Raw genomic sequence first — 20,483 nt, forward strand, 5'->3', positions numbered from 1 at the left:
GACCGCCACAAGACCTTCAAGCATCACGTGGCAGCCCTTCACTCAAAAGCACAGTCATTAACCTTTGGCTTCAAAACACTGAAAAAGAAATTGCACTGTCAGTCTTTCCGTCATTTGTTAACTGTAATGTCATCACAGTTAATGCCAACAGAGACCTATGACACTGAAATCATGCACTGGCAGGAAATACCTACACTCAACAAGATTCATACGAGGATGTATAAATCATTGTTTTCAATCCGAAAAGTTTCACCAGCGCAGGTACGACTAGAGTTTAGTTTGAAACATTTAATAATTTAAAGTATGTGCATTTTTGCCAAACTATGCTGGAGATTGTGCTCCTCTGAAAGAGGCTATATCAACAACCTGTACTGGCTTGAAATCGAGGAGCAACAATGCAGCTTCCAAAAAAGGTTCTTGGGGAGAATATCTAAGCTAGGCAATCGAGGAGTTAGCCATTCAGGAACTATGGGCCATCAGTATAGGAAAAGATGCCTTAATCAAGCAAGAAATTGTTTTTGAAGTGGGGTTCTATGAACCCTGATAGGCGGGCGGAAGCCCCTTGTCATCTGTCGACCCAGTACTGGGACCACAGATTATGGAAACAAAGGCAATATGGGTCCATGAGTTTCATAATATTTGGTCCAGCTAACTAAGGTCGCAGATTATAGGTGCCATTTTTAATTTGTCTATTCCATGGTCTCGATAACGAGAGAGTGGACTATAAAAGTCATGGACCCAAGTTGGGTACGCTTTGGTAGTTTGCGGTGTCCATACTAGACCTGCTTGAACATAGCACTGCAATGCTTACAAATACTGTATGTTCATTTAATTATTCTTTTCATAGTTTGCAGGTTAAAAACACATCAATCTTCTACCCACATCAACATACATGCTTTATGCCCTGTTCCGAACCCCTTGTCAGGGTATTACTGAAAGGTAGCCTTTGCATTTTATTCCATTGAATGACTATCTAATGTGAAGTGAAAAGTCTCTGGATTGGCAATGAGAAACCAGAGGAACGTTATTGTAAATTCCCCAAAAAGTTAAAATAAAAACAAAAAAGGACTCCCGCCCCCAAAAACAGTCCTTTTGAGAACCACCCAAAAAGGAAAAGAAAGTATGCTTGTTGCAGTAAACTAGGTCATCCACCACCAGTGGACTTGTTAGATGGCCAGGTCTCCCAGCGAAACCTGTGCTGCTTATGGGCAAAGCCCATGCGCATTTGGACTTGACCACCTGGTTGGGCATAGGGGTTGACCTTAGGCCAGGCCCTCGGGGAATTGTCGAAAGCCATGCACAGTGTGAAAGAAAATAATTTCAGAGAAGTTGAATGTTGTAGATAATCAAACGCAAACCCTGAAATTCACAGAAAAAACGACAGTTAAATTGAATTTATGATAACACCTTAAAGTTTATTTGAAGAAAACTTTGAAATTCCCTTAATACAGAGTTAAAGTTGAATTATGGTTACAAGACAACATTTAAAAAGCACTGAAATCTGCTAGTTGTAGCTTTGCAATGTGTAACTTGCACAACAGCCATACAAACCATACCTCTCACACCATACACAGTGATTATGATCTCTCAATATTTATACTGATAAGTAACAACACCTAACAGCACACCGTCATTAAACAGCACAACAAATCAGTAACTATTTCTACATTCATGGTTTTATCACTGATAGTGTTAATGATAACGTGATAGCTACGAACCTGTAAGATTTTTCAATCATCTATCGTTGCATCTTTCATCAAGAGCATTTCATTTCATGTGGGAGTTTTGATTTGCATTGATGATGTGCACATTATGTGTGTGTGTGTATATATATATATATCTCACCCAGTGTTGGTCACTACTGGGTAATTATATTTAGGTCACCATTTCCATAGGAAATGCTTTTTTTCTTTTGCTAATCCACTACATTGAGAAAAAGCCCTGGGGGCATTAGGTACCGGGGCCCTATAGAGGCTTGGCGGGGGTGCCTTCCCCCCTCCCTTAACATTAAGAATTTCGGCCACAGAGAATGGGGTCCTTGGGGCCTTTTAACGCTCTGGAGGGTGGTCACACGATCCCTCTCCATTAATTTAAGAACCGCCCCAGGGATGAGGTCACCGGGCCAATAGTGACTTGGGGAGGGGGGCCACATGGGCCCTCCCATTAAATTAGGAAACAAAAAAGGGCTGAGATGGGATCCCTGGGCCTGTAGAGGCTCGGGGAGGGGGTTGCACACCCTCTCCCCTTAATTAAATAAATGGCCCCGGAGCACTGGGTACCCTGGGCCCTAAAGGCTCAGTGAGGGGCGCAAACCCCCCTCCCAACATTATAAAAAAAAGTATTGCTGGCTCCTGCCACAAGCTGTGGCTGGCCGTGGGGGGGGGGGGGTTGGCTGCCTGCTGGAGTGCTGGAGGATTGTTTGCCAGCAGGGGGTTGGACAAAGGGCCTGACCGCAGCCCAGGCCCTATTGCCAACCCACGCTGCACTTGGCTGAAAGCTAGGGCTGGCTTTACGTATGGTAAGAAGATATTACTTTACGTTAAAACTAGAAAACCACTGAATAAAAATGATAAAATGTTAAAGTGACGTTATAATGTATGTGAAGATTTCAGTGACAACATAACATATTTTTTGTTTTCAAACTTGAATTGCAAATGCATAGTTGACTTAGTTAAACCTTTGTTTTAATGTTGTACAATCAAAGCTAACACTGTTGATCTTTTTCTCAAATATTGTAGGACATCAGCAATGCTTATGGCGAGTACTTGAATGGGAAACAGCAATATGAGCAAGCTGGGCTAATCTTTGCTCGCTGCGGCTGGTTTGAGAAAGCTCTAGATGCCTTTGTTGTCTCTTGTTGCTGGCAGCAAGCCCTCTGCATGGCATCCCTTCTGCAGTTCACTGAAGATAAACTGTCAATTCTGGCTAGGAGTTTGTCAGGTAAGAGGCTACTCTTATACTAAGTATGTGATATTTGTTTAGCATTGACAAAGCCAAAACTTAGCGGAGGGCTCTAGGCCTAGGCTAAGAGACAGTCAACAAATATTTGAAAAGGTAGTTGGGTTCTGGAAGTAGAAGTATACGGTTAATGCATCGAGATGTAGTGATCTTTAAAGAGGTGCATCATCAATTGTTTCCTAAATTGGAGCAGAGGTGTACTTTTATTGCACTAAGATGTAGTGTTCTTTAAAGTGGTCCATTATCTGCTTTTTCCTAAATTGGAGCAGAGTTGGGTGTTTCTCATGGGCACATGGATGCTGTGCCAGATTCTGAGTCTATAGACGGAGTAGGACTGTTCCCTTGTTTCTCTTTTTTACCCTTATATTCTGCATTTCTTATTGTGTCCTGTCTGTGGGTGGGCCAAAAGCCATTAAAAATGGTAAGCTTGTCAGACAGATAGGCATAGCACTGGTTGTGATGGCTTTGTAAACGATGTCGCTGATTTTGAGATAGGGCCAAACAGCAAAGTGAGTCAGTGTAGTTCCATCAGAGTGGGTGTGATGTGATCATATTTCTTCAAAGGTTAACTGTGAGGTTGAGCAATATTAGGAGGCAAGGTTCATCTTCATTTGTGCTCCAGAGATCCTACCTAATGTGGTCTAATCTTGTAACTACTAAGCAATTTTAACCCCCCGCTATTTGTTTAGTCTGCATCATCAGGCATGTATTCAAAAAGTCCTGCTGCATGAGACCTGTTGTTTGCCGTATTGAACATTGTACATTTGAAAATCCTGTTCTGCTGATTTGTTTTCTGGTGTATTATCTTTGATTGAACATTAATGGCTATTAAAACATTGAAATAGCACCAGTTTAAATTCAGTGGAAGCTGTTTGACTACACATTTAAGAGTCTGTTGCCAATATGAAAAAGCAAAAAAAAAAAAAATCATAAATATTGCACCTTACACTAAGGTTTGGTGGGAAAGGCTGAGGTTTTGCAACTTTTATGGTCTTACTCCAGTTCAGTAGCAGCGTTTTCTATATTTTTGAAGGAATGTCCATGGACATGGAAAGTAGTGCTATTTACTTTTATAGTCATAAAATCATCCAGAAAGCCATCTCTGCAAACTTGGAACATTCCAAATGAAGTAGGAAGACAAAAGAATAGGATGTAATCAATGTGTTTCAGTCCTGCTTTTGTGCATGCATCCCCCCAAGCCCAACTTGAGAGAAAGAGAAATTCTGTTTTCAGGTGCCCTTGTCTGCATGCAGCACGCAATGTTTACCAAATTACCCACATACTTTCCCCCTGCTCCCTGTCTTTTGGCAGCTCTTAACCGCTGAGTTAACCTGATGGTCCAACATAATTGAAGTGGGTGCCTTCAGGCAGCCTACCAGCTTTAAGCACAGTGCAGCAGGCGATGCTATCAAGGCTGGTAATGATTCCATAACTTTGTATATTTTAAACCTGGGGCTCGGCACTGGATCTTATGCCATCTGATTGTTTGGAGCCATTTGTTAATATCATGAAGTTGGTGGACCCGAAAGCATCCTAAAGCTACATCGGCAGAAGTTGGTGGAGAAGCATCTTGGGGCCTTGAACACAAAGCTCTTTCTATCCGAAGCAATATGGAGATAAATATCTCACTAAAGGAACCATCTGTCGGGAAGAGAGCAACTTTCCATCAAAAGTATCTCCATCAAAAGTATCCCCATCAAAAGTAGAAATGATGCGTTTAATTTAGGGCATTAAGAGGAGAAAAGAGGGAGGTAAAGATAAGTTATCCAGACCAGATGGTCCTTTACTATCTTTTCAGTGTAAAGCTAATCTTCCCATGAAGATCTTGCCAGATAAATCACAGGAAAAAAACAAATTTAATGAAACTGCAACAGAAGCCTTACATACAGCATAGTAGGAGGACCACTATACCTCCGCACTGAGAAGACTGGTTGCCATGAAATACAAATGGGGCTCCTGTGTATCGAGACATTTATCTGCACACCTGTCACGCGAGAGCCTGGTTGTGCACTTGTCCTTGGCTAACCAGAGTCTAAATGCCTCCCTTCGCTCTGGGGGCAAGAGGCCGAAAAAGGGTGGAGGCACTGGACCTTTAGGTCTTCCTATTCATGTTGCTTAGTACAGAGACAAGGTAATGCCTCTTAACAAATGGCACATTATTCTCATATCCTTTGAAAGATTGCAGAACTATCCACATCACGCTTACCTGGCAATCTAGAAGACTTGCTCTCAAAACGTCTGTGAGAGGGGAAGGATACAGCAAAACAATTTAGACACAGAAGTCCTGAAAGGGTGGATTAAATGTTCAAGTCCATCAGATTTAATGTGGTTCTTCCACATAGTGCATATATGCATTCCCTGGTGTTTCCTGAGGATGTATAGATTAGAATTGTGGGTGTGCCTTTTAACCAGCAATTAATGTTTCAAGGAAATTATGCAATTTGCTGGAGAGGTTAAACCAGAGCAGTTCTACAACTAAGGTGCCTTTTCTTAGTCTGACTTCTACAGTGTATTTTTACATGTGGGTTTACAGCTGGCAATACAATAGACAACAGAAACGCCAATGGCTAAGATCATTTTTTGGCTCTACAGTAGCGGAGGACCAGGCAAAAGTTGCTAGAATGAACAACTCTTCTCCTTCATTCCATTTACAGCAAAACATGTTAAGGAGCTTGGTCCTGAATGGGGAAAGCATGCCCCCGAATGTGGATGGATGCAGATTTGTATGTATGGAGACTTGTGCAGTTCAAATCTAGCTACAGTGTAACAGACCAATGTACAAATGTAGAGGTAAAGGGGACAGCAAAGATGAAGGGAGGAAGGAGGAGATCTGGGCAAACCAAAGACCCAACAGGGATCCAGAGGACTGCTTATTGGAGATGAATGATCCACCCTTGCAGGAACTAATTCTGAGGGATTTAACTCTGCATGCACTGCATTATCATTTAGCAAATAGGTCTGACTTGATGAATGCTGATGATTTTTCGAACAGGCTGCGAGTTGATTTCAAATTCATTGAATCATGGACAGTGTAAGAACTGGGACCACCAGTTCTCCGGGGGGGTAGCACGGCTCGAGCAGGACGACAGCCAGGGGCTTACGTGTAAAGCAGCTAATTAACACATGCATCCAATGAAACACACAGTGGCGCAATAATGGAGACCACACCAGTAGTTGTATTTGGAAAATCAAGATCTTTTATATAGGCTTTCAATTAGAGCAATGCATTGGTAATTTCATAAGCATTTCAGATAAGCATTTCATCAAGACATTTCATGAATCACGTGCAGATTGCACTTCCTGTGAAGGGGTAAACATTTCAGTAAGACATTTCATCAAAATAACATCCAGCTCATCTATGCAGTGAAATATTAACTAACCCCGCCTGTCGCATCAGACTCCTTGACAGGCAAAGGGGTAATTGTATGAACCTGGAGGATCCTACAAGAAGCAACAATAGTTATGCATCTAAGTAACACATCAAACCTCTTAGGGATGCTTTTCCTAGAAAGGAATAAAACATATCAGCAAGTACTCATCAGTCTAACAAAGAACTTCAAAGAACACAGCCTTAAGTCATTCGTGACAAGCCTTTCTTCTTGTAAATACAGGTCGGCTGCGACCCAGATCAGATCATCAGAATGTTATGGAAGTCCACCTCTGCAAGAAAATTCAGTACAGTGAAGTGACTCGCCCTCTCATTAATAGGCTTGTAAATACATACACGAGGAATAATTCAGGCTTGTAACTATGGTGCACGATGAGTAATTCAGGCTTGTAAATAGGGAGGCAAAATGATAAAATGAGGCACATTCAAAAGGGGGGGGCAACAAGACCCAGTCACAGTTACCTCACTCGGCCTACCGCCCTCCTCCCCAGGGGGTTACCTGTCTTCTTCGGCCCTCCGAGGCCCTTGCGGAGACGCTGGTTCCGGCAGAGGGGGGGGGGGTTCGTTCCTCCCAGGGCCTCCCTCGGCCCGGCACGGGGTAGGGGCGGCCTCGGGGCACCCGCGCCGGGGCCGTCGCAAGGCCGATATGTGGGGCTGAAGGGAGGGGGCACTCAGGCTCCACGGCCCCCTCCGCGTTATTGACGGGCCTTCTCAGGGCCCACCGGCAAGGACCCGGGCCAGGGCCTCTGCAGATTGTGGCCGGGGCGGCTCCAGCCAACCGCGTGGCCCGCCTCGTGGGCGCGTCTGCCTGGACCAATGGCAGCGCGGCGCCCGGGGGCGGGGCGGAGGAGCTCCCCGGTCACGTGATCGGGGACAGCTTAGCTTCGGGCCTACCGCGGCCCTCTCCTCACATACGGGTCCCGCAGAGGTCGGAGGGTCCAATGGCCCAACGATGTCAATTCCGACCCGCTCGAAAGGGGTCCCGACCACTGGGAGTGGTTCCAATGGGGCCTTCAATTTGGTCCCAGTCTTGCCACTGGCCTGGCAAGTCTTGCAGGTCTTGCAATAGGTGTCAGAGGCAACTCTCATCCTAGGCCAATAAAAATGTGGGACTAGCCTCGCAAAGGTCTTGTCCTGGCCCAGGTGTCCGGCTAGAGGTATCTCATGCGCCCGTTCCATCAAAAAGGCTCGGTAGCACTGGGGGACCACTAAGGCCCTCGAGGATCCATGCACCGGAACCCTTGGCTCACTGTACAGGAGGCCATCCTCCCAATACACGTGGTAGTTGCCGATCTCCTTGTTCATCGCTTGGGCTTCGGCCTGTCGCCGCATGCCTTCAAGCGTGGGGCACTCCTTCTGTGCCGACAGAATTCCTCCCGGGTAGGACCTCCTTCCACATGCCACTCGGCAAGGGTCGGCAAATCCCCCACGGGAACGACATCCACCTCCACGGACTCCGGGGTTACCTCCGCGGGCTCCCCATCCGTCACACGGGGTGTGTCCTCCACAACACTCTCCTCTGGACCGACAGTGGGTTGGGCCGTTGTTTCAGGCTCCAACCCGGGTTGAGCTTCTTGCCGGGCAGCTGCGGACCGCGTGACCACGCACGTCCACCCTGGTAATCCCAGCATCTCAGTGTGGGCCTTAAACTCCACTTCCTTCCAGGTGGTATGTTCGAGGTCATTACCGAGCAGACAGTCCACAGGCAAGGCAGGGCTGATCGCAACTCTCAACAGGCCTGACACTCCTCCCCAATCAAAGGGAACTTGAGCCACGGGATAGTAGCTCATTCTGCCGTCAGCCAACATGGCCGGATGGTACACATCAGGAACAACCTGCTCAGGGGACACCAGCCGCCTCACTACGGTGGTCATGCTGGCTCCTGTGTCCCTCAGAGCGTCCACCTCCTCCCCATTGACCTTCACCCTCTGCTGGTACTTAGCAGTATTCAATGGTAAGGGCGTCACTGGGACCATCTCCTTATCCCCGAGTGAAACCAGGGTCAGGCCTGTCCACTCCCCTTCCCTATCTAGGGGCAGCTCCAACCCAAGCGCTATACTAGCCACCCCGGGACTCTTGCCACCAGTGGGGGCTGGGGGTCGTTTGCGACACTGGGGATCTCCCTTGTAGTGCCCGACCTCTCCGCACTCATAGCACCGGACCACTTTTGGCTGCTGACTCTTGTCAGGGTAAGTGGGTTTTGGGGAACGGTTCTGAGGTGGGGTACCTACTCCTTTCCCAAACTGTCTAGTTTGTGGGCCTCGTGAGAACTCTGTTCTTTTATCACCACCCTCTTTCTTCTGAGGGGCGCCCTGTCCACCTTTCGGGCCATCTCCCCCGGGGCCCTTGTGTGACACCCGGGTGCTAACCCAAATATCCGCCTCCTCCGCGAGCTCACGGGGATCAGTAAGCTTGCGGTCCACCAAATGTTGGCGCAACTCCGGAAAACACTTATCCAAGAGGTGCTCTCTCAAAAAAAGGTTATACAGAACCTCAAAATCACGCACCTCGCTGCCACGCACCCAACCATCCAGAGCCTTTCGGGCATACTCAAAAAAATCCACCCAATTCTGCGTGGACAGCTTATGGCTGCCACGAAACCTCTGGCGATACCTTTCAGGGTTGAGGCCAAAATGTTTGATAAGCGCCTCCTTCATGGGGGAATACCTAAACTGGTCTGCCTTCTCCAAATATAGGAGTGAGTCCCTGACATCAGGAGGTATATACCGGTACAAACCACCTCCCCAGTGTTTCTCAGGCACCCCATGGGCAGTCAAGGCCACTTCATACGCCTCCAACCACCTGGCAATGTCACCCCCCTTGGTGTAGCTCGCTATCACCTCCTTGAGTAACCAGAATCTGGGCTCCTGATGAGCTCCTGGTATGCTGCCACCATTAGGACTCCCTGGCGCACTGAACTGCAATGCTTGCAGCTCCATTTCCTTGAGCTGCAGCTCGTGCGCCCACTTCCTTTCTTCCAATGCTAATTTTTCTCTCTCCAAAGCAAACTGCTTATCTTCCCTTTCTCTCTCTAATTCTAACTTGGCAAGCTCCCACTTCAATCGCCTCTCTTCCCTCCTGTCCTCGTACTCCTGCGGTGACACACCCTCCCTAGATACACTGCTCCCTGCCCCGGAACGTCTTCCTGGCAATACATTGTCTGATATGTCAATGTTGAGCAGGCCTGGGTCTTCTTGAATGTCCACCTCCCCGTGTGTGACCTGTTCCCCATCCTCTTCTTCCTCTGGGTGGGCCCTTACCCATGCCCTTAAGGCGGTACGGAGCTCTTCTTTTACAGCTCTCGTCCCCACAGGCACCCCCATCCCCTGACAAAACTCCCTTAACTGCACTGCCGTGTACCTATCAAGGTCAGCCAGCTGGAACTCCATTCTGTCAGGTGAGGACCTAGATAACCTGGAAGAAAAATTCTAGGATGTGGGCAACAATACTGGTTCAACACACTCTGTTGCAGGCTAGACAGTGGTGAGCAATTGGGTTTGCTTGAAGCACGATAGGTGTCCAATTAATTGCAGCACACCCTGTCCCACTGGAGGGTGTTAGGTAGCTACAGGTCCTGGATCCCACCGCTCGCCACCAATGTAAGAACTGGGACCGCCAGTTCTCCGGGGGTAGCATGGCTCGAGCAGGAAGGCAGCCAGGGGCTTACGTGTAAAGCAGCTACTTAACACACGCATCCAATGAAACACACAGTGGCGCAATAATGGAGACCACACCAGTAGTTGTATTTGGAAAATCAAGATCTTTTATATAGGCTTTCAATTAGAGCAATGCATTGGTAATTTCATAAGCATTTCAGATAAGCATTTCATCAAGACATTTCATGAATCACGTGCAGATTGCACTTCCTGTGAAGGGATAAACATTTCAGTAAGACATTTCATCAAAATAACATCCAGCTCATCTATGCAGTGAAATATTAACTAACCCCGCCTGTCGCATCAGACTCCTTGACAGGCAAAGGGGTAATTGTATGAACCTGGAGGATCCTACAAGAAGCGACAATAGTTATGCATCTAAGTAACACATCAAACCTCTTAGGGATGCTTTTCCTAGAAAGGAATAAAACATATCAGCAAATACTCATCAGTCTAACAAAGAACTTCAAAGAACACAGCCTTAAGTCATTCGTGACAAGCCTTTCTTCTTGTAAATACAGGTCGGCTGCGACCCAGATCAGATCATCAGAATGTTATGGAAGTCCACCTCTGCAAGAAAATTCAGTACAGTGAAGTGACTCTCCCTCTCATTAATAGGCTTGTAAATACGATACACGAGGAATAATTCAGGCTTGTAACTATGGTGCACGATGAGTAATTCAGGCTTGTAAATAGGCAGGCAAAACGATAAAATGAGGCACATTCAAATTCAAAAGGGGGGGGCAACAAGACCCAGTCACAGTTAACCCCGGGGGAGGGGCGACCTCGGGGCCTCACTCGGCCTACCGCCCTCCTCCCCAGGGGGTTACCTCTCTTCTTCGGCCCTCCGAGGCCCTTGCGGAGAACGCTGGTTCCGGCAGAGGGGGGCGGTGTTCGTTCCTCCCAGGGCCTCCCTCTGCCCGGCACGGGGTAGGGGCGGCCTCGGGGCACCCGCGCCGGGGCAAGGCCGATATGTGGGGCTGAAGGGAGGGGGCACTCAGGCTCCACGGCCCCCTCCGCGTTATTGACGGGCCTTCTCAGGGCCCACCGGCAAGGACCCGGGCCAGGGCCGCTGCAGATTGTGGCCGGGGCGGCTGCAGCCAACCGCGTGGCCCGCCTCGTGGGCGCGTCTGCCTGGACCAATGGCAGCGCGGCGCCCGGGGGCGGGGCGGAGGAGCTCCCCGGTCACGTGATCGGGGACAGCTTAGCTTCGGGCCTACCGCGGCCCTCTCCTCACATACGGGTCCCGCAGAGGTCGGAGGGTCCAATGGCCCAACGATGTCAATTCCGACCCGCTCGAAAGGGGTCCCGACCACTGGGAGTGGTTCCAATGGGGCCTTCAATTTGGTCCCAGTCTTGCCACTGGCCTGGCAAGTCTTGCAGGTCTTGCAATAGGTGTCAGAGGCAACTCTCATCCTAGGCCAATAAAAATGTGGGACTAGCCTCGCAAAGGTCTTGTCCTGGCCCAGGTGTCCGGCTAGAGGTATCTCATGCGCCCGTTCCATCAAAAAGGCTCGGTAGCACTGGGGGACCACTAAGGCCCTCGAGGATCCATGCACCGGAACCCTTGGCTCACTGTACAGGAGGCCATCCTCCCAATACACGTGGTAGTTGCCGATCTCCTTGTTCATCGCTTGGGCTTCGGCCTGTCGCCGCATGCCTTCAAGCGTGGGGCACTCCTTCTGTGCCCGACAGAATTCCTCCCGGGTAGGACCTCCTTCCACATGCCACTCGGCAAGGGTCGGCAAATCCCCCACGGGAACGACATCCACCTTCACGGACTCCGGGGTTACCTCCGCGGGCTCCCCATCCGTCACACGGGGTGTGTCCTCCACAACACTCTCCTCTGGACCGACAGTGGGTTGGGCCGTTGTTTCAGGCTCCAACCCGGGTTGAGCTTCTTGCCGGGCAGCTGCGGACCGCGTGACCACGCACGTCCACCCTGGTAATCCCAGCATCTCAGTGTGGGCCTTAAACTCCACTTCCTTCCAGGTGGTATGTTCGAGGTCATTACCGAGCAGACAGTCCACAGGCAAGGCAGGGCTGATCGCAACTCTCAACAGGCCTGACACTCCTCCCCAATCAAAGGGAACTTGAGCCACGGGATAGTAGCTCATTCTGCCGTCAGCCAACATGGCCGGATGGTACACATCAGGAACAACCTGCTCAGGGGACACCAGCCGCCTCACTACGGTGGTCATGCTGGCTCCTGTGTCCCTCAGAGCGTCCACCTCCTCCCCATTGACCTTCACCCTCTGCTGGTACTTAGCAGTATTCAATGGTAAGGGCGTCACTGGGACCATCTCCTTATCCCCGAGTGAAACCAGGGTCAGGCCTGTCCACTCCCCTTCCCTATCTAGGGGCAGCTCCAACCCAAGCGCTATACTAGCCACCCCGGGACTCTTGCCACCAGTGGGGGCTGGGGGTCGTTTGCGACACTGGGGATCCCCCTTGTAGTGCCCGACCTTTCCGCACTCATAGCACCGGACCACTTTTGGCTGCTGACTCTTGTCAGGGTAAGTGGGTTTTGGGGAACGGTTCTGAGGTGGGGTACCTACTCCTTTCCCAAACTGTCTAGTTTGTGGGCCTCGTGAGAACTCTGTTCTTTTATCACCACCCTCTTTCTTCTGAGGGGCGCCCTGTCCACCTTTCGGGCCATCTCCCCCGGGGCCCTTGTGTGACACCCGGGTGCTAACCCAAATATCCGCCTCCTCCGCGAGCTCACGGGGATCAGTAAGCTTGCGGTCCACCAAATGTTGGCGCAACTCCGGAAAACACTTATCCAAGAGGTGCTCTCTCAAAAAAAGGTTATACAGAACCTCAAAATCACGCACCTCGCTGCCACGCACCCAACCATCCAGAGCCTTTCGGGCATACTCAAAAAAATCCACCCAATTCTGCGTGGACAGCTTATGGCTGCCACGAAACCTCTGGCGATACCTTTCAGGGTTGAGGCCAATATGTTTGATAAGCGCCTCCTTCATGGGGGAATACCTAAACTGGTCTGCCTTCTCCAAATATAGGAGTGAGTCCCTGACATCAGGAGGTATATACCGGTACAAACCACCTCCCCAGTGTTTCTCAGGCACCCCATGGGCAGTCAAGGCCACTTCATACGCCTCCAACCACCTGGCAATGTCACCCCCCTTGGTGTAGCTCGCTATCACCTCCTTGAGTAACCAGAATCTGGGCTCCTGATGAGCTCCTGGTATGCTGCCACCATTAGGACTCCCTGGTGCACTGAACTGCAATGCTTGCAGCTCCATTTCCTTGAGCTGCAGCTCGTGCGCCCACTTCCTTTCTTCCAATGCTAATTTTTCTCTCTCCAAAGCAAACTGCTTATCTTCCCTTTCTCTCTCTAATTCTAACTTGGCAAGCTCCCACTTCAATCGCCTCTCTTCCCTCCTGTCCTCGTACTCCTGCGGTGACACACCCTCCCTAGATACACTGCTCCCTGCCCCGGAACGTCTTCCTGGCAATACATTGTCTGATATGTCAATGTTGAGCAGGCCTGGGTCTTCTTGAATGTCCACCTCCCCGTGTGTGACCTGTTCCCCATCCTCTTCTTCCTCTGGGTGGGCCCTTACCCATGCCCTTAAGGCGGTACGGAGCTCTTCTTTTACAGCTCTCGTCCCCACAGGCACCCCCATCCCCTGACAAAACTCCCTTAACTGCACTGCCGTGTACCTATCAAGGTCAGCCAGCTGGAACTCCATTCTGTCAGGTGAGGACCTAGATAACCTGGAAGAAAAATTCTAGGATGTGGGCAACAATACTGGTTCAACACACTCTGTTGCAGGCTAGACAGTGGTGAGCAATTGGGTTTGCTTGAAGCACGATAGGTGTCCAATTAATTGCAGCACACCCTGTCCCACTGGAGGGTGTTAGGTAGCTACAGGTCCTGGATCCCACCGCTCGCCACCAATGTAAGAACTGGGACCGCCAGTTCTCCGGGGGGTAGCATGGCTCGAGCAGGAAGGCAGCCAGGGGCTTACGTGTAAAGCAGCTACTTAACACACGCATCCAATGAAACACACAGTGGCGCAATAATGGAGACCACACCAGTAGTTGTATTTGGAAAATCAAGATCTTTTATATAGGCTTTCAATTAGAGCAATGCATTGGTAATTTCATAAGCATTTCAGATAAGCATTTCATCAAGACATTTCATGAATCACGTGCAGATTGCACTTCCTGTGAAGGGATAAACATTTCAGTAAGACATTTCATCAAAATAACATCCAGCTCATCTATGCAGTGAAATATTAACTAACCCCGCCTGTCGCATCAGACTCCTTGACAGGCAAAGGGGTAATTGTATGAACCTGGAGGATCCTACAAGAAGCAACAATAGTTATGCATCTAAGTAACACATCAAACCTCTTAGGGATGCTTTTCCTAGAAAGGAATAAAACATATCAGCAAGTACTCATCAGTCTAACAAAGAACTTCAAAGAACACAGCCTTAAGTCATTCGTGACAAGCCTTTCTTCTTGTAAATACAGGTCGGCTGCGACCCAGATCAGATCATCAGAATGTTATGGAAGTCCACCTCTGCAAGAAAATTCAGTACAGTGAAGTGACTCTCCCTCTCATTAATAGGCTTGTAAATACGATACACGAGGAATAATTCAGGCTTGTAACTATGGTGCACGATGAGTAATTCAGGCTTGTAAATAGGCAGGCAAAACGATAAAATGAGGCACATTCAAAAGGGGGGGCAACAAGACCCAGTCACAGTTAACCCCGGGGGAGGGGCGACCTCGGGGCCTCACTCGGCCTACCGCCCTCATCCCCAGGGGGTTACCTCTCTTCTTCGGCCCTCCGAGGCCCTTGCGGAGACGCTGGTTCTGGCAGAGGGGGGGGGGGGTGTTCGTTCCTCCCAGGGCCTCCCTCGGCCCGGCACGGGGTAGGGGCGGCCTCGGGGCACCCGCGCTGGGGCCGTGGCAAGGCCGATATGTGGGGCTGAAGGGAGGGGGCACTCAGGCTCCACGGCCCCCTCCGCGTTATTGACGGGCCTTCTCAGGGTCCACCGGCAAGGCTCCGGGCCAGGGCCGCTGCAGATTGTGGCCGGGGCGGCTCCAGCCAACCGCGTGGCCCGCCTCGTGGGCGCGTCTGCCTGGACCAATGGCAGCGCGGCGCCCGGGGGCGGGGCGGAGGAGCTCCCCGGTCACGTGATCGGGGACAGCTTAGCTTCGGGCCTACCGCGGCCCAGCGCAATGAAGAACGGCGGCCCTCTCCTCACATACGGGGGCCGCCGAGGGGGGTAATTGACTCTGGCGCGGGTCGCCACACACCGACCGGGCAGCCTCACCTCAGAGGCGTCGCTGGGGCAGCGCGAATGCCGCGATGGTCGCCGGACCTCGACAGGCGCCTCAGATGGCTTCACACAGCTCCGGGCTGCGGCGGTGAGTGGGGATCTGTACAGCGCCTCGTCAGGCACCGCAGCGCTACTCGTGAGGGGGGTTAAATCAGTCAGCTCAGGAGAGCACTTGGGGGCAACTGCAGCAGAAAGAGTTCTGAGGTGAAAAGCGCCTCAGAGTCACAGCGCTTGGCAGGAGGGCAGATTACAGCGCTCTGCAAGTTAGTCAGCCAGGACTGCAGGGAGGATGGGGGCCAATTGTAGCGCTTGCCACACAGTTCAGTCAGGAGGAGACAGGTAGGCCCAGCTGTGGGCAGTGGATGCGCAGGGCAGCTCAATCCAGTACCTGGTCCCAGGAAGTAGATTTCTTGGCGCTTGGATGGTTCTGCGCCCTTAGTTGCTTGTTTCTTGAAGTTGCAGAAAAAGGGGGGGGGGTGAGTTGAAGGCTTGAAGAATTTCTCCTCAGTCACTGCAGATGGGCCCTGGGGTTCCCTACCACTGGGCCAGATCAGGGGGCTAGCTTTGGACACCTCACCCAGCTTAAGAGGCAGTACCTAGATCCTGTCACTCCCAGTAGCATAGGTTCCTCACTAGGCCCTCCCGCCTAAAACTCCTGCGTGGGTTCCCCAGGTCAGTGATGCCCCAACTGACTAGAAAAAGTTCCCTCCCTTGCTTATATATGCCCAGGTCAGGTGACCACTCTCTAAGGCGGGAAAAGTCAGGTCTGCCTTCCTTCTGGAAGGTTCCAGGAGCTTCCCCACTCTAACTATGGACAGGGGCTGGGTTGCTGGTGTTGCAACATTGTATGGAGACTCAGCCTGCTCCTGGCAACTAGGGTGCTACACTAAAAAGACCACGCTGCAGTAGCAGGGGCCAGTGGCAGCCATGTTGAAAGTAGAGAGCACCTGCACCCTAACACAGATAAGCTATGAAAAGGTTCCCGAAGACCTAAGGGCCAGCAAAAAGTAGGTGGGAAAAATGAGGCAAGGGCAAAAAATCACCGGGAAAGACCACCCTAGGGCTGACAGGTCTAACAGACAGCTTTCTATTTTGCTAATCTGGTCACATTCAAAACCTGCAGTACGTTAACTGTTTAACTACAATTTCTACGGCCTAATTCCACTTTAGTGCTTCATGGAACAGCCTTTTCCCAGCCCTTTCCCTCTATGCTGCATCTCTTGATGATGCAGATCATGTTGACTGTGTTCTACATTAGAATCTGTACTTGAGTCCCAAAATGCCAGAACTAAACATACCCGTACTTCTAGACACATTTCATTTAGTCCACATATGATTATTTGAAGCCCTCCTTTTGAAAGGCTCCAAAGACTGCTTATTAATGAATTCCGGGTGGGTTCCCCAAAAGAGATGTATCAGGCACTATTGTGAACTGGAACCAGAGACTCTAAAATGAGTCTCCCAGATATATGTTGACAAATGACATCCCTTTGTGAAGTAGGAGGGAGTATACCAATCAAATGAATTGTTGGATCCACTGGTGTGAGGTATTCTCCCTCCATCTCTGCAAGAACTATACCTCAGCTAATAGTCATTCTCTGTGAAATCGCCCTCATCTAATGGGAAGCCGTCCCCCCAATATTACACACAAGAAGACATGTGTAATCTGAAGGTAAGAGAAATTGATGATGATATCACAGCTGCAATAAGTGTCCACTCAGCCCTTAAAAATATTACATACATTCTACAGGGTGCTGGTCACTGTACCAGAATAGCCATGGAAGAACAAAAGACGTAGAGAGCGTTTTGCATGTCAGTTCAGTTTTACACTTTATTCGTCTATCAAAAGATAGTCATAAAAGTACAATGTCATCAAGCACTATTTGAATTCAACCACTAACCACTTTGCATCAAGCAGTTTATAGAAGAATAAACCCCATCAAAAACGTCTTTAAAGAGAAGATTGACAGTGCATTGACTGCATTAAAGTTCCAGTCATCACTCTTAATAGTACCACCTCCAGATATGTCATCGCAAAAAAGTGACTTTACCCTACCATCAGTAGCAAAAGTCAACTCTGGAGACACCTTTAAACTGCTCTGAAACATCATTAATACTTCCCTAATACAAGGCAGCATCTGCCCCACCTTCTTGAATTCTGAACAGACCACTACACGAATAAACTTACGTTACAACCCAGTCCCCTGACATTTAAATACCAATTAGACCTCTGCCATTCCTGGTTACGATTATTGAAAAAACTGTTGCTACTTGCGAAAAAATCAGGAGCACCACTCTTCTCAAGATGCCCCATCTGGATTCAGGCCCCCATGCTGCACTGGGAGCGCACCCATCCTAGTACTCGATGACAAATAACTGGTACCGGGGACTTGTGTTCTCATTCTACTGGATTTCTCTGCGCCCCTTCAACTCTGTTGGAAACAGTTTTGGGCACTCTGAACACATGGGGTTATAGTGACTGGGTACATTTACCTTTGCTGTCCTGGGGAAGTTATGCTATGAGTACTGATATCTTAATTCAATTTACACCGCTCTTCTCGTGACTCTCAGGTTAGCCAGTCAAGCAGTTAAAGGCTTACTCAGGGAGTGGAGTTAGCACTTCAGAACGTAGTAACACACAATATAGCTCTTAATAAATCACTGATTGTTCAGCCAGTGCTTTATATTAGAGAATATACATTTACTTTAACCTATACATGACAAAATACTACATAAATATGTGGACACTGATACAGAAATACCTTCATAAACTAAATAGACAAGGCCTGCAGTGATCAAGTAATTTGGCTTCTGTCTAGAACATTGACCCTGAGATCACTCCATAAATCTCTGATACCCACTATGGTGTTCACAGTGGCCTGATCACAAAATTGGACGTGTACACATATGCCCAATGTCTTTGTGAGCTCCAACAATAATGTTACCTCAAGATTGCTAGTGTCTTTGGTCCAAGTAGGGCAGCTAATAATCACAGCACTCGGCTGCAGTGCTGCCACTAGAACACACCTCTTCCAAGACTTCTCTAAGGATTCAGTACCGATGAGGCAGTAGTTCGGTGAAGGGACTACATATGTTCCTTATGCCTCCTCTCCAGTATCACTGGTGATCACAGTTGCTAACAGGTTGGGGGAAATGTCAAGCGTTACAAGGCACACTTGAAAGCACTGGCATAGGTATACCACTGAGGGAGAGAATTGTTAGTTATTGTTCACTTCAAAGTAGAGCACAGCGTTTTGGGGATTGGAGGGAGGTCCTCAGGGGCACACAGGGGCCTTTCAGCAGTGGGGCTCCCTGCTGCATATTTCTTTTGGATGCTTCTAACCATACGTTCCTCAACTTTAGAATATTTCCCAGGGTCCAGACTGGATTCAGAGGTTTTCACAGTAGTGCTCAGTAGGCTGTTGGGTGGCATTATTTGGCCTGCGGCTCCCGAGTTGCCCTCATGATGATTTTTTCGAATTTGAATTCCAGTGTGCAAGGGAATGCTGTTCCATTGAAGACAACAGGGTTCAAATGTGCCATGACAGTTTGAGACAGATGTCTGTTACAGGTCCGCACAATGTCTACTGTTGATATCTGATAGAGACATCTAGCTACAGATTCTTTAATTTTGAATTCCCACCAGGGGTCTGACTGGATCCAGACATTTTTTAGCAGTACCTCTGCGGCCGGGGACGGCGTCGCACAGCTCTGCGGTGAAGTCGTCTCCGGATATGACATCAGTGGAGCCATATAAGTCCCTTCCGGCGGGCGGATGTCAGGTTCTTCTTCTCTGCGCTGCAACGCGGAACCAGAGAAGCAATCCCTCTGGCCTTCTGTTTTTGGCCTACTTCGACGTCTTTTTGTGTCTGGGAACAGTGTGCCTATGCTTTTAGGTTTTAAGAGGTGCGAGACCTTTACTCAACAGATGTCAGCTACGAATGCGCATTCCATCTGTATGTGGTGATTATGAGAGAACCACGACTCCGAGGAGTGTGATGCCTGTACGAGGCTGAAGTTTAAGTCCTTGTGGGAAAGGTGAATGAAGTTGCTGATGGCGCAGCTCTCCCGATCGGAGTACAGGCGCCGTCGATCTCTTTTCCTTTCTGACTTTACTGCATGGGGCCATTGAAGGAGCGGTTCCCGTGGGCGTTGCTCATCCAAGTTACGGAAATTCCATCGGAAGGGATTGAAGTCACAGAGGCCTTCGGCCTCCTGAAGTTGTGATGTCATTGCTGGTTCGTCCCGTTCCCTACTGGAGAATATAGCTCAGGGGTCGACACTGAGCCTCCCTTTTTATCCTGAAGCCGGGGTGACTATGACCCAGATGCAGGCATATTTTCATGCTCTGCAATCCGTTGGGTTTACACCTCCCCTGGGGCGCCTTTGGGCCCCAAGTAGGTTGAAGGGACTCTTATTTGGGAGCAAGCCAGCGGGTTCGCCCTTGGCGCCGGTCGAGGACCTCGACTCCATACCTAGAGTCATTCGCAATTGGGACACCATCTGCTATGGCTTCCCGATATGACGTTGGTGGCATCGGATTAGCTGGTGGACAAGACGCAGCCACGACACCGGAGACACCATTCTTGGTGCACCTCAATACGATGATGCCCCGACATCGACCTGAGACGCCGCTTATAGCCACTGCAGTTCATGCACCTTCTCCTCTACAAGAATGAAACTGCTTATGCTGCTATTTCTCCAGTGTTGCAGGAAGACTCTGCAGACACTGGTGACCTTGAGTGCTTGGTTGGTCTTGGTCAGCCTCAGGAAGGAGGTTCTTTGGCACTTGTTGGAGATAGTGGTCTGCAACTGTCTCCCAATTATGATCTGCTTTCTCTGCCACGAATGGCAGCAGAGGCTAGTCAGCTTTTGCTGAAGCTATTAAAAGAGATGCTGGAATTTTAAAATTGCAGCTTCCATTGGTTACTTTGTCATCTGATCCATTATTGGATCAGCTTCATCAGGATGTTACTGGAGTTGAACCTTTACTACTTTATAGAGAGTCTCTATATGACATTCTCCTAATTACTTGGGCAAGGCCAATGTCAGGCATCTCTATTGAGCGTGCCGTTTCACATTGTCATCGTCCTGCTCTGAACAACCCTGCTTGTCTCTCAACTCCCTGCTGCTAGAGGGTTTGTTGTGCAAACTACTACAG

At 49.4% G+C, this 20,483-nt stretch overlaps 1 protein-coding gene across 1 annotated transcript in view; it reads left to right on the forward strand.

Annotated features, from left to right (window-relative positions):
• ELP1 (elongator acetyltransferase complex subunit 1) overlaps window positions 1-20,483 on the forward strand; it is an 861,256-nt gene that overhangs the window by 573,895 nt on the left and 266,878 nt on the right. The window contains exon 28 of the mRNA XM_078676240.1: window positions 2,739-2,940. Coding sequence (XP_078532366.1) covers window positions 2,739-2,940 — 202 coding nt within the window. The remainder of the gene's footprint in view (window positions 1-2,738; window positions 2,941-20,483) is intronic.

Source organism: Lissotriton helveticus, chromosome 2_1 (genome assembly GCF_964261635.1).
Source record: "Lissotriton helveticus chromosome 2_1, aLisHel1.1, whole genome shotgun sequence".
NCBI classification, from domain to species: Eukaryota; Metazoa; Chordata; class Amphibia; order Caudata; family Salamandridae; genus Lissotriton; species Lissotriton helveticus.